This window comes from Delphinapterus leucas, chromosome 16 (genome assembly GCF_059928025.1).
Source record: "Delphinapterus leucas isolate spDelLeu-1000000601 "Yukka" chromosome 16, BTC_Dleu_Yukka2, whole genome shotgun sequence".
Lineage (NCBI taxonomy): Eukaryota > Metazoa > Chordata > Mammalia > Artiodactyla > Monodontidae > Delphinapterus > Delphinapterus leucas.
The window spans coordinates 768,343-783,643 of NC_143144.1; the positions used below are offsets into that span (position 1 = coordinate 768,343).

General features: G+C 41.2%; 1 protein-coding gene across 1 annotated transcript in view; it reads left to right on the plus strand.

The window, feature by feature from the left end:
* Positions 1 to 12,457, plus strand: part of LOC111184024 (formin-2) — a 188,742-nt gene extending 176,285 nt beyond the window's left edge. The window contains exon 10 of the mRNA XM_089898410.1: positions 9,944 to 12,457. Within this exon, the coding sequence (XP_089754536.1) occupies positions 9,944 to 10,039 (96 nt within the window). The 3' untranslated portion in view covers positions 10,040 to 12,457. The remainder of the gene's footprint in view (positions 1 to 9,943) is intronic.
* Positions 12,458 to 15,301: the final 2,844 nt, after the last annotated feature.

Sequence of the window (15,301 nt, forward strand, 5' to 3'; positions counted from 1 at the left end):
CAAATAAATTTTTTCTTGCAGTTTTATTGAGCTGTAATTGACATACAGTACTTTATAAGTTTAAAGTGCACAGCATAATAATTTGACTCATATACATCAAGAAATGATTACCACAATAAGTTTAGCAAACATCCATCATCTCTTAGAGAAAACATTAAAGGAAAAGAAAAAAATTAAAATCGACTTGGAATGGCTGAGATGATGCAGTAAGAAGACCTGACCTCACCTCCTCCCATGAGGACCTCAAAATTACAACTATTTATAGATCAGCTGTCTGTGAGAACAACCTGAGGACCAGCAGAAGAGATCGTCTACAACTAAAGGCATAAAGAAGGAGCCACAACAAAAGGGGTAGGAGGGGCGGATATGAGGTTTAATGAAGACCCATGCCCGTGGGCAGGTGAACCTCAAACAGGAGGATAATCACAGTTGCGGAGGTTCTCCCCAAGGAGCGAGGGCTCTCAGCCCCACTTCGGGCTCCCAGCTTGGGGGTCCTGCACTGGGAAGATGAGCCCCGAGAATATTTGGCTTTGAAGGCCAGCAAGCCTTGCTTTAGGGAGTCCCAGAGGGCTGTGGGAAAAGACAATTTGTCCTTAAAGGGCAGAGTCAGGAGGTTGAAAGGAGCCTGGGACAGACCCTCTTGCTGATGGTGGAGAGTCTCCAGACAGGCTGAGGTAGCTGGGGCTCACCCTGGGGACAAGGACAGGCCTTTCAGGAGCTCTTTCTCCACGTGGACACTGGAGCTGGTAGGCGCCATTTTGGAGTCCTCCCTCTAGCCTATTAGTGCTGGGACCTGGCCCCCCCAACCAATGGTCAGCACCAGTCCTGGCATGCCCCGGCTAAGCAGCCAACTGATCAGAGACACAGACCCATCCACCAGCAGGCCGCCTGCCCTCAGCTCCCCATCCCCTTGTTGCCCAGGACCTGGCCTTGAGCAACAGAGCAGGCGTGAATCAGCCCCACCCACCAGTGGGCCAGCATTAGCGCTAGGACACCCAGGACCCTCCAGCTAGCTGTCAGGACCCAGACATGCCCATCAGTGGGCCGACACCAGATCCCTGGGTCTGGAATTCAAGACCCCAAGACCCAGCTCCACCCACCAGCTGGCTGACAGAAGCTATGGAACCCCCAGAATCCTGCAGAGAGAGATCCTGGGACACAGCTCTACTCACCAGTGGGCCAGCACTTGCCCTGGGGCCCCTTGGGCACTGGTCCTTCACAGCAGATGGCTGACACCAGCTCCAGAATCACCGGGCCCCACAGCCAGAGAGCCTGGTTCTTGGCTCTGCCCACTAGAGGGTCTGCACCAGCCCCAAGATGCCCTGGGCCTTGGTCCCACCCACCAGTGGGCTGACACCAGCTCCAAGAAACCCTGGACACTGCAGCCAACTGCATCAGGGACTACCCCCACACATCAGTGGACCAGAACCAGGCCTTGGAAGCTCCCTCCACCCCACCTTCCACACGAGGCCCCAAACTCACTCACAAGCAGGCTAACACTAGCTCCCGGAAACCTCTAGCCCACAACCATCCACCCCAGTATCTCCCCTGCCAACCACTGGGCCAGCACCAGGACCAGGACTCCCTGGGCCCTGCAGCAAGCCATGCCTGGGCCCAGCCCTGATCAACAGCAGCCTCCACACTAGGCAGGGCCTGGCAACCAAATGGGCCAGGGTGCAACTTCACCTACCAGTGCCCCCACAGCAGTCAGTCCCCCACAACAAAAGCACCCACATGACCCACTGAGGGGGCACCCCTGGAGCATTTAGGGGAGTATGTTTCCTGCTTAAGTCCACTTCTCCAACATCGGGAAATGTAACCAACCACCAAATATATAGAAATGAAAAGAGAATTAGGAAAAATGAGGTGACAGAGGAACATGTTTCAAATGAAGGAACAAGATGTAACCCCAGAAGAAGGACTAAGTCAGGTGGAGATAATCAACCTCCCTTCAAGATAGTGAAGGTAAAGATGAGCAAAGAACTTGGGAGAAGAATGGATGAACCCTGTAAGAAGTTAGAAGTTTCTAAGAAAGAGTTAGAAAGTAGAACTAACCAAAGAGCTGAAGAATAAAATAACTGCAATTTAAAATACACTGGAAGGAATCCATAGTAACTTAGATGATACAGAGGAATGAATCAGCAAACTGGGATACCAAATAGTGGAAATTGCTCAAACAGAATAGAAAAAAGAAAAAAAACTTTTAAAATGAGAGTTTAAGAGACTTCTGGAACAACATCAAGCATCCTGATTCTCACATTATAGGGGCCCCAGGAGGAGTAGAGAGGAATAAAGGGACAGAGAAGTTATTTGAAAACCTATTGGCTGAAAAGTTCCCTAACCTGTGAAAGAAAGGTGACATCCAGGTCCAGGAAACACAGAGAGTCCCAAATAAGATCAACCCAAAGATGTCTACACATTGTAATTAAAATGGCAAAAATTAAAATAAAGAGAGAATATTAAAAGCAGCAAGGGAAAAGCAACTAGTTCATACAAGGGGACCCCCATGAGGCTATCACCTGACTTTTAGCCAAAACGGCAGGCCAGAGGAAGTGGCATGATATATTTAAAGCAGTGTGAGGAAAAAAACCTACAACCAAGAATACAGTACCAGGGAAGTCTATCGTTCAGATTCAAAGGAGATATAAAGAGTTTTGCAGACAAATGAAAGCTAAGACAGTTCAGCACCACCAAACCAGCTTTACAAGAAATGCTAAAGGGACTTTTCTAGAAAGGCCACAACTGGAAATACAAAAATTGCAAAAGGGAAAATCTCATTGATGAAGGCAAATACACATTAAAGGTAATAGATCAAAACTAGTAGAGAGGTTAAAAGACAGAAATAGTAAAATCATCTGCATCCACAATAAGTAGTTACAGAAACATGTAAAATATGATGTCAAAAACAGTAAACTTGGTGGGGGAAGTAAAAATGCAGGATTGCTAAAAGATATTTGAATTAAGAGATCAGAAATTTAAAATAATCACGTATAACTAAAAAGCTACAGTAATCAAAACAGTATGGTATTGGCACAGAAACAGACACTTGGATAAATTGAACAGGATAGAAAGCCCAGTAAGAAACCCATGCACTTACGGTCAATTAATCTACCACAAAGGAGTTAAGAATACCCAGTGGTGATAAGGCAGTCTCTTCAATAAGTGGTGCTGGAAAACTGGACAACTACATGGAAAAGAATGAAATTAGAACATTCTCTAACACCATAGACAAAAATAAGCTCAAAATGGATAAAGACCTAAATGTAAGATTGGATATTCTAAAACTAGAGGAAAACATAGGCAGAACACTCTTGCACACTGGCCTTAGCAATATTGTTTTTGGATCTGTCTCCCAAAGCAAAGGAAATATAAGAAAACGTAAACAGGTGGGACCTAATTAAACTTAAAACCTTTTGTACAGCAAAAGAAACCATCAACCAAACAAAAAGAGAACTTACTGAATGGGAGAAAATATTTGCAAATGATATGACCCATAAGGGATTAATATCCAATGTATATAAATAGCTCATACAGCTCAACATTAAAAAGAAACAACCTGATTAAAGAATGGTCAGAAGACCTGAATAGATATTTTTACAAATAAGGCCAACAGGTAGATTAAAATGCTCAACATGGTTAATTATCAGAGAAATGCAAATCAAATCCACAGTGAGATATCATCTCACACCTGTCAGAATGGTTATCATCAAAAGGAACACAAATAACAAGTGTTGGTGAGGATGTAGAGAAAAGAGAACCCTTGTACACTGTTGGTGAGAATGTAAACTGGTGCAGCCACTGTGGAAAACAATATGGAGGCTTCTCAAAAAAACTAAAAATGGAACTACCATATGACTGAGCAGTTCCACCCCTGGGTATATGTCCAAAGAAACCCAAATATGCTAATTTGAAAAGATACATGCTCTGCAGTGTTCATAGCAGCATTGTTTACAATAGCTAGGATATGGAAGCAACCTAAGTGCCCATCAACAGATGAATGGATAAAGAAGATGTGACATATATATATGTGTCACATTTCTAGATGTATCTCTCTCTCTCTCTCTCTGTGTATGTGTGTGTATATATATATATATATATATTATATATATAAAATGGAATACTACTCAGCCATAAAAAAGAATGAAATAATGCCATTTGCAGCAACATGAATGGACTTGGAGGGCATTATGCTAGGTGAAATAAATCAGACAGGGAAAGACAAATACTGTATGATATCACTTATATGTGGAATCTAAGAAACACAAGAAACTAGTGAATATAATAAAAAAGAAGCAGACTCACAGATATAGAGAACATACTAATGATTACCAGTGGGCAGAGGGAAGGGGAGAGGGCCAATAAAGGGGTAAGGGAATAAGAGGTACAAACTATAGGTATGAAATAAGCTACAAGGATATATTATACAACATGGGGAATATAGCCAATATTTTATAGTGACTACAAATGGAGCATAACCTTTAAAAATTGGGAATCACTCTATTGTACACCTGTAACTTATATAATATTGAATAGCAACTATACTTCAATAAAAACAAATTAAAAAATAAAATAAACACACACATATATATATGTGTATATATTTTATATATATAATATATACAGAGAGAGAAAAATTGTTATTGTTGTATATAAACCTCCTGGTTACCACAACCCAAAAATCTATACTAGATAACACACAAAAAATGAGAAAGATATCCAAACATAAGATAGTTATCACATCACAAGGGAAGTGAACAAAGAAAGGTACAAAAAAGAATTATAAAAACAATAAGGGAGATTGGGATTGACATATACACTACTATGTATGAAATAGATAAGTAACGAGAACCTACTGTATAGCACAGGGAACTCTACTCAATACTCTGTGGTGACGTAAATGGGAAGGAAATCCAAAAAAGAGGGGGTATGTGTATATGTATAGCTGATTCACTTTGCTGTATAGCAGAAACTAATACAACATTGTAAAGCAACTATAGTCCAATGAAAATTAATTAAAAAAACAATGAACAAAATGGCAATAAGTACATATCTATCAATAACTACTTTAAATGTACATGGACTAAGTGCTCCAATCAAAAGACATAGATTGGCTGAGTGGATATACAAACTGGACCCATATATATGTTACCTACAAGAGACTCACTTCAGATCTAAAGACACACACAGCCTGAAAGTGAGGGGAGTAACAAGTATTCTGTACAAATGGAAATGAAAAGAAAGCTGGGATACTAATACTTATACGAGACAAAATAGACTAAAATGAAGACTGTAACAATAGATAAAGAATGACATTAAATAGTGATCAAGGGATCAATCCAAGAAGTTACAACAATTGTAAGTGTATATGCACCCAACGTAGGTCCATGTAAATACATGAAGAAAATATTAACAGACAAAAAGGGAGAAATTGACAGTAAATAACAGCAGACTTTATAGCCATTCTGACAGGTGTGAGATGTTATCTTATTGTGGTTTTGATTTGCATTTCCCTAATGATTAGTGATGTTGAGCATTTTTCATGTGTCTGGGTGCCATCTGTATGTCTTCTTTGGAAAAATGTCTATTCTGGTCTTTTGCCCATGTTTTAATCAGGTTGTTTGGTTGGTGTTTTTTTGTTTTGTTTTTAAATAAATTTTTTTATGTATTTTTGGCTGTGTTGGGTTTTTGTTGCTGCACATGGGCTTTCTCTAGTTGAGGCAGCTCTCTACTCTTCATTGTGGTGTGCGGGCTTCTCATTGCCGTGGCTTCTCTTTTTGTGGAGCATGGGCTGTAGGTGTGCAAGCTTCAGTAGTTGTGGCTCACGGGCTCAGTAGTTGTGGCTTGTGGACTCTAAAGCTCAGGCTCAGTTGTTGCTGTGCATGGGCTTAGTGCTCCATGGCATGTGGGATCTTCCCAGGCCAGGGCTTGAACCTATGTCTCCAGCATTGGCAGATGGATTCTTAACCACTGCGCCACCAGGGAAGTCCCTTGTTTTTTATTTTTTACTGTTGAGTTGTATGAGTTCTTTGTATATTTTGGATATTAACTCCTTATCAGATACATTGTTTGGATATATCTTCATCCATTCAATTAGGCTGCCTTTTGTTGTTGTTGTTGTTCTTAGTTTCCTTCACTGTGAAAAAGGTTTTTAGTTTGACGTAGTCCCATTTGTTTAGTTTTGCTTTTGCTTTTCTTACCTGAGGTGACATATTCAAAAAAATATTGCTAAGACTGATGTCAAAGAGCATATTGCCTGTGTTTTCTTATAGTTTTATGGTTTCCAGTCTTATATTTATGTCTTTATCCATTTGAGTTTCCTTTTGAATATGGTGTGAGAAAGTAATCCACTTTGATTCTTTTACGTGTAGCTGTTCAGTTTTCCCAACATCATTTATTGAAGAGACTGTCTTTTCTCCACTGTATATTTTTGCCTCCTTTGTTGTAGATGAATTTGACCATATAAACTCAGGTTTATCTTTGGATTCTCTATTCTGTTCCATGGATCTGTGTGTCTGTTTTTTTATTCCAGTACAATACTGTTTTGATTATGGTAGCTTTGTTGTGTAGCTTGAAATCAAGGAGTGTGATACCTCCAGCTTTGTTCTTTCTAGAGATGTTTTTGGCTATTTGGAATCTTTTGTGTTTCCATGCAGATTTAGGCTTATTTATTCTATTTCTGTGAAAAATGCCTGTAGCATTTTGACATGGATTGCACTGAATCTGTAGATTGCCTTCTGGAATATTCAAATTTGCTAAATCTGTATTTTCTGCTTTTCATCTAAGCGTTTTAAGATCATTTTGTAAGAGTCAACTCCTTCATCTCCATTATATATATAGTCACTGGATTCTTAAAATGTTATAGTTTGATAGCTTCAAGTTCTTGTTATTCAGTGTATTAAAGAGAGAGGGGGGAGAGAGAGAGAGAGAGAGAGAGAGAAGTGATGATGGTGGTTTCTTTATATTAGGTTGAATAACTCTGGGGAACTGTGGAGGAACTGATCCTTTTAGACATGTGTTCTCTCCTGTATGTATGCTTTTTGGAAGGTGATCAATAATTATTATTCCTGTCTATAATCTTTGGCATTTAAATGTAACATACAGTTTATAGTCAAGTTCATTTTAATTATAAGAGGAAAAGCAAGTTTCAGGTATGAACTGTGAAACATTCTGTGAAGAGGCTATGTGACCTACCCTTATTTATGAGCCTCTCAGGTTTAAAAGGCAAGGGAGTGACATGCAAATAGCGGCACTTTTAGAGATAATACTGGAGAATGGATGGGAAGACATGAGAATCGTTGTTTATTCTATAATCACCTGGAAGGCTTTTTAAAATGCTGATTGAGTCTTTCTTTGCCTAGATCTTCTGACTAACAGCTTTCTGACAGGGATTTTGCATCTTTAATAAGTTCCCAGGTGATTATGGTGCCCTCTCTTGCAGGAAATACACCTTGGGAACCACTGGACTATAACTGGGAAGTCTGGTTAGGATCCTTTGCATTGATCTCTGCAAGTTATAATACAGAAGTAAATGCTGACAGTAGATTTAGGGAGGAAGAGGTAGATTTCAAGGATAGAGCAGACTTAAAACTGACAGGACTTGTCAGACCAGAACATGCAGGTGAAGGAGGGGGGGTGGATCTAGAATGATTTCTGGATTTCTAACTTTGATGGTGGACTGAAAATGGTGGTGCATGATCTCAACACATGGAATAAAAGAGGAGAAGCTGAGTAGGTTTTTGGGGTGGGCTTGATGACAAGTTTGGTATTAGACATGTCAGATGGAGGTTTATGTGGGTAATTGAAGTGGAGATATTTGTTAGAAAAATAGGATACTGCTGAGGTTAAGATGCTGTTAAAAGAACACAGTTATATAAGTGCAGGCATACATGTTGATGGAGGAGAAAATACAGGTCATACATTGAAGAGAATATGGAGCTGAGAGCAGAACTCTGGGATATGCCAATATTTAATGTGAAATCAGAATAGTTCACCTTAAAAAAGCCTGAGCCAGACTGGCAGGAATCCTGGAGTACAGAGTGTCAACTTTAAAAATAAAATGGCCAGTTATCTCAGCAGCATGAGTTTATTTGGTAATAACCAGGGGAATCGTAATTGGGGAAATAAATTCAAGCTTTTGACCACAGGGAAATGCGGAGAACAAAGGGCAGGAGCTTTTATAGAGAAAAGGGGCAGTGGGCAGGGCTCTCCTCTATAAAAGTTCATTGGAGGAAAGTGGGAGTTCAGGTTTCTCATTGGCTGAGCTGCGACATTTTCCATTGGCTGAGCTTTTTGCTGGGCGGGAAGAACATCTCCCTTCCTCCTGCCGGGGAAGTAGAGACCCCTTCCCGTTGGAGGTGCGAGGACCCTCTCTTCCCGTTTGGGTGATTGACCCCCAGTGGTAGGCGTGAGAGCTCCCTGTGCAGGCCTTCCAGACGCCAGTTTTAATTGAGGGTTAGAAATTAATTTTCACCAGAATTTTTATAAGGGCGTAATAAACATGTCAGCACAGCAGGAAGGTCAGACGACATATGGATGCAGACGTGCTCATTGTAATTAGGAACCGGCGGGGGGTGGAGTGGGGGGAGATAGGAAACCTTAGGAAAAGCAGTTTTTTCAGCGTAGCACAGATGAGACCCAGATTCTATTTATTTGAAGTTAGAAACATTTTTAGAACAGAATACATGCCTTCTGCTTTTCTGAAATTAAGTTTCTATTTTTTCACCTCGGAAGAGGAAATTGTTATTGATAAAAATAGTTTAGGTATGAATGGATTCAAATTCAAGTTCTAAGCTGAATTAAATAAAATGTTTAAAGAGCAAACTGAGAATCAGTTTCTATGTCTTTCCTATTAGGAGGCGCTGCTTCTTGTGGGGTGTTAATGTCCCTTTCCTCAGGAAGCTTTCAGAAATGACTGTGGGGTTTTTGCGGTTGGTTCTCCTGGAAGGGATTTGTCTTTTTCTCCACCCGTTTCCCTGATAGGGAACCAAGAATGCTATTATTCCTGTTGAGAATATTATCTTACACTGTGATTTGTTTGACAGCTGGGCATGATTATTTTATTAGTTTCCTAATTGATCAACTTAGGGCAGCTGTCACTTCTGGAATTTGACCTTAACATTTTTCTTTTCCTCCAGTGTTTTTCTAAGCAAATTTATAACAAAATGCTGAGAGTAAGTAGAAATTGCTGCTCTACGTAAGATCAGTTATCTGAGATAATAGTGTCATAAGCAGGATTTATCAGTGATGTGTTATAGTCTAGAAAACATAATTTAAACCTACCTACATCTGTGTTAGGAAATTTCTCATGGGTTGTGTGGATTGACTCTTCCGGACTCTCTGGAAGGATTTGAGATTGAGCTAACACAGCCCGTTAGATTTGATGATTGTATCACAATTAATTAGTTGGAAAGTTCCTCCCAAAATGTGGGCCAAATGCAAAATGAGAGCAAATGCCAGTAAAATAGTGAGCTTTCTAAAAAACCTTCATAAAAGCACATTTTCTATTTTGTGGTCAAACTAATCTGATCTAACAGATTCTCTGCGTACTTTTATTTTTCCCTTTACTTATTGGTCAGTGTTTCAAGGTTCTGCATTTAAAAACAAAGAACACTTTTAAAATCTCAGGCTGCAAATGATCAGGTGTGTAACTGTTATTTTACAGAGACCAAACTAACTTCCTAGATGGTTAGAAATTTCAGTGATGGCAGATCAGGCTCTTACAAGGCAGGTAAAGAGCCTGATGCTGAGGCTGCTGGTGAACAACAGGGCAAAGGCAGGGCTTTTGAAGACGGGAGATACAAAACCCAAAAGCTTGCTCATATCAGTTCTGGTACTTTAACTGTTCTAAGTTATTTGTTCTTCATTTAGGATAAAAATAACATGCTATTAAGCCTATCACTGAGTTCAAATAACATTTCTCCCTTTTCCTTTCTTTCTTGAACAGGTTGTCAAGTTACTAAGCAACAAAAGGTCACAAGCAGTTGGAATATTGATGTCTAGCCTTCACTTAGATATGAAAGATATACAACATGGTAAGTGAAAAATAAAAATTCAGCTTTTGAATACTCAAATTTGGGCCAAAGGATGTGCTGCTTAGTGGTAAAATTATTTCATACTTAGACTCTCTGTGTAGATTGAGATGAGTATGTTTCCTGTAACTGCTACCAAACTTTCTACCATGATTGTTTCTGGAAAGGTTACGAGTAATTTGGCTTCTGTGTTATTTCTGTATCTTGCTAAGAGCATGATTCTCATGTGACATGTTTAGTGTGCATTAGCAAATATTTAATTTTTGACTCATGAGAAATACTAGTCCCACTGTGCTCTGTACCTGATTTGACTTCTCTTTGCCATGTCCAAAGAGGGACTGGTGAACACTGGTGAGATCCAGATGTGGGCCGTGCCTCAGCCCCTGATGATACCTGGGGAGGATGGTCCACAGGAGAGGAAAATATGCTGAGAGTGAATCTCAGATGTTTGCTGAGCTAACATAAAGAAGAGGAAGTAAACCTAAGATTTTCTAATAGATCAGCTAAAACCAGTGTACAAGTTACATGAAAGCTTGTTTTGATTGTTGCTGTTTTTAAAATGTCCTTATGATTAGAGACGTGGAAGAGTAGACTGGATTACCGTGTATAGTGATTAAATGAAAACTCAAAACTGTTGAAGAGGCTGCATGACCGCTTGTCTCAGTGCCTTTAAAGCATTGAGTAAGTGATGGGACGTATTCTCTTCATCCTCCTGTTCCGAGAGGCTGTGAGATGCTGAAAGAATCACTCAAGCAGCTTTATTATGTGTAACTTTTTAGGCTGGACAACTGGTCCCTCTTTTTTCAGTTCCTTGGGATGACGAGTGTGTAACCGCCAGGCTTCTCTCCACATACGGGGACCGAATTATTTTTGTAATAAGCATCAAAGATAATTGCAAGTTATTCTTACCTGTTTATGTTATTGTTGGTGATCCAGACGCATGGAAGCAGTAATAGCATGATATTTTGTTATTCTTTATGGTGTTATTTTATCTTTAACCAGGCTTATAAAATATTTTCTATATTTGGAAATAGGGTGATTTTTACCATTTTTAAAATGGCTTTCATGTCAGTATTTTAATACTTTACTATTGACAGGTATCCCTATGCTATATTGTCCTATCACACTTGTGCTGAAAGATATTGCCCGAAGGCGAATAGAGGAATTAAATTTATATTCAAAATGTCTCATAAGCTGTTCAGAGCCTTAGAATAGATTTAAAGCAGATTAAATTATCCAATGGAATGCCAGTTTACCTGTTAACAAAATATGGTTTAAAAATCATGAAAACATTTACCTGGCTTTCCAGCTTACCCCCGTATGAATGTGGCTTCTATTTGGTCGGCTTAAAATAATGTGTGGAATAATTCATAAATAGCACAAGCTTGTCCTGCCCTGTCAATCCGTGAGTAGCACAATCACAATTTAAATTTTTATTAAGCTGCTTTGGTGGTGAGGAGGCTTTCTCAAGTGGAAGCATTGGGGGTCGTTGTCATAGAACAGGACGCCAAGGCCGGCAACAAGAAACATTTGCTTTTCTAAAGCTGGCAGATGTAGCCCAGTCAAGCCATGGAATGAAATCTGAAATTAATGCTATGGTCCTTTCCTTCAATCGGATATTGCCTTGGTTGAGTTAGTAATGAGAACCTTCTGAGCAAAGGAGTCGACTAACGTGTGTGTGTGTGTGTGTGTGTGTGTGTGTGTGTGCCTTTCGGTGCCAGAAGCCCGAGTCTGCTGTGTGTTGTCGAGATTGAGGTGTCCGTGAGCAAATCACTTGTGGCCTCCATAGTAAAACTGACTTCTGTCAGGATGTGCCTCCACTGAGAAGTCCACGGAAGTGTAAACATCAATTGGTTTGGATGTGGAAATGGCCACAGGATGTAACCAGACCTCCGGGGTCACCTTATACAAGAGCAAACTAAGCTCTTTCAGTGGTTGTGTCTTTTGCTCAATGTCACGCAGCTTGTTTTATTTTATTTTATTTTTTTCATTGTGGTCTTCCGAGTCTTTATTAAATTAAGGTTTCTTTGAATACCTAGTTTACTGAGAATTTTTTTGTTTTTGTTTTTTAAACATCTTTATTGGAGTATAATTGCTTTACAATGGTGTGCTAGTTTCTGCTTTATAACAAAGTGAATCAGCTATATGTATACATATATCCCCATATCCCCTCCCTCTTGCGTCTCCCTCCCACCTTCCCTATCCCACCCTTCTAGGTGGTCACAAAGCACCGGGCTGATCTCCCTGTGCTATGCGGCTGCTTCCCACTAGCCATCTATTTTGCGTTTGGTAGTGTATATAGCGTAGCTTGTTAATAGGACAGACTGACCTGCCCTCAGCCCTCCTCACTAACTACTCCTCCTCTCCCATCCACACATGCTGCTCCTTGAAGACTGTGCTTTTCCTACAACCAGCACTGGCATCTCAAAAACAAAGCATGTGTAAGATGGTAAAAAACTGCAGGGATTTTCTTCTCTGTCTTCTTCCCTGTCAGATAACTCTAGGAAAGCTTAGAGCTGAGTTTCCTTTGTAATGTTTCTATTGTAAAGTGCCGCACTGGAGTAATTAGGATGGGAGGTTTGGGTCATAGGTGCCAAAGGTCTGATCCTCCTCTTGTCACCGTATCTGTGTGTGTGTGTGTGTGTGTGTGTGTGTGTGTGTATGTATATGTGGCGCTTATGATGGAGGCCTGAGCTGCTGTGATGCAGTTGTGAACGTGCCTGGTAAACTCTAAATTATCCTGCATATTGTAACAATTTTTAGATGGGAAGAGTGAAAATGGTGTGCACTTCTGAAAACTCCCACTCCAAGGGTTTAGAATAATTTAAACTCTAGGATGAAGGTACTTTTCAGAGATTTGCCCTAGTCTGTGCTGGGGGTCTGAGCAAATCTGGGTTTAGGATCTCCTTAAATCAGGCTCCAGAGGCCCCATCAGGCAGGGCTAACTGTCCATCACTGCAGGAGTTGATTTCCCTGTGTGTAGCCGTTCAAGTCCCAGTTTATTGTCAGGAGGGTCTAGAATCTGTACTTTGGGTGGGCCCTGAGCTTTTGTATTTAGCCCCGGACCCCAGAAACTGTCAGCACGAAGTTCAGATTTGTTGGGTCAGGCAGGGCAAAGGCAGGCTCTGAGCGAGCTCCTCTCTCAGGGCTTTCTCTTGCCTTTTGATTAGAATCCTAATTCCTATCTCGTCAGCTCTTTGAAGACTTTAAGATATTTTACAAATATATTTTATCCAGCATTTGTATTTGTTCTCAACGGGAGGATTCCTTTAAATATTCTAGTATTATTCCCAGAAATTGGTATTATGAGAGTATCTACAGATTTGTAGTTTAGTGAAAATAAATTGAATTTTCTGTATAACTTTTGACCCATAAGGAGTCAGTGTGGTCTTCGCAACTCTGAGGTCCATTTTGGTAGATCATAGTAGCTGTAAAGGAATTCTGAATTTCATAAGGCTCAGCTTCCCCCCCCCCCCCATCTCCAGTCTCACTACTGGGTAGAAGATCCACGTGGCTCATCATCCAGACTGGGATACTTTTGAGAGTGGAAGGGGTGCCATTAATAATACTGCCTGGACAACAAGTGCTAAGTGGACATTTTGCAGGCACACAAGTAGTAAGGTGACCCTGCTACCAGATCAAGCGAAGCAGTTTCTGATCTAATCCTCTCTTGTTTAGATATTTATTAAACCCTGGCCAGTAGGGTTACTGTAACCCTGAGGTTGTCTAGCTTTCGGTGGTGGGAGGTCCTCTCACCAATATCTTGCCTGAAAGGTTTGCTCTGCACCGATACAGAACCATCACAGAGGGAGCGATCTTTTGCCCTCGGTATGCCGGAGACGCTGGAAACCCAGCGCAGCCAGGGCCGCAACCAGGGCTTTTCGGGATAAAGCCTTGGGTGGCCTCCTTAAGGACCCCAGCTGTAGACTCACTCTGTGGGGTGTCTCGTGCTCAGCCTGTGGACGGAGGTGGCTGGGGCATGTCTAAGAGATTTCAGCTAATCCACAGACCTTGTATACCCTTAGTTTCACGTATTCGTGTACAAATGTGCAAGCCTCATCTATCAGAGGGCTGAGGACCTTGCAGGAGCTGCCTCTGGAGTGTGGCCTTCTTACAGGCCACAGGGGCACCACCACCACCCTGAGGGGCAGGTGCCCCAAGTACTGAACCCTTAATTGGCTCACGTACCCTGTTACATTCCCTTGGTACACGTATGTCAACATCGATTACAGATACAGTAGCAAGGGACACCTAAGAAAGTGTTTGATGGCCCCACCCGTGGAAACAAGTGTCACTGTCCACCCAGGAGTAGCTGCCCCAGGCTGATAAGGCCCAGGTTTCTTCCCTCTTTTGAATGTCTGTCCTGTTTAAAGCCTGCTGGTACTGTGAGCCGAGGGCAGTGAATACTAAATTGTGTCCTTGTTGAAATTTCTATCCCGTTCAATCGCGATTTATCAAAATTATGTGACTTGAAATTAAAGGGGTGAATTAAGTAAAACTAACTAGTATTCTGTTAGAAATATAGTTGATAAGGTAAATGAGACCATGGTTGTTTTTATTTTTGGTCTCTAAGCCTAATGATTGCTTTCAAGCACTTTAAAAAAAATTTTTTTTAAAAATGTAGTTAAGGGGCTTCCTTGGTGGTGCAGTGGTTGAGAGTCCGCCTGCCGATGCGGGGGACAGGGGTTTGTGCCCCGGTCCGGGAGGATCCCGCGTGCTGCGGAGCGGCTGGGTCCGTGAGCCATGGCCGCTGGGCCTGCGCGTCTGGAGCCTGTGCTCCTCGATGGGAGAGGCCACAACAGTGAGAGGCCCACGTACCGCAAAAAATAAATAAATAAATAAATGTAGTTAAGGATACTTTACAAGGACAATAACATGTTTTAGATTTAAATCAGAAATTCCAGTGACATCTGTCTGTCTCTCACCCCTCATTGGAACCGCATCATGTTGCTCATCTTTTGCTCTTCCTTCACTGGCTCAAAGGGGCTCAGAGCTGAGAAGCCTCTTCCTGATAACTGTATAGGAAGGAATTACTTAAGGCAGCAGGTGCTTAGAAAGATAATTGCTCTTGACAAGCAGGATACACATTCTGAAACCTTTCTATCAGGATCCAAAGAGACGCACTCAGTATTGGTTTGAATTTTACCCTCACCCCCTCCCCCGATTATTACTGATAGTTGTGTAAAATGGTCCAGAGGAAGGTAAATTTCCATGTTGCAGTGAAGGGAATTGAGGCTTATAGATCAAGTGTGTCCGTGACTTCCCCTTAATAA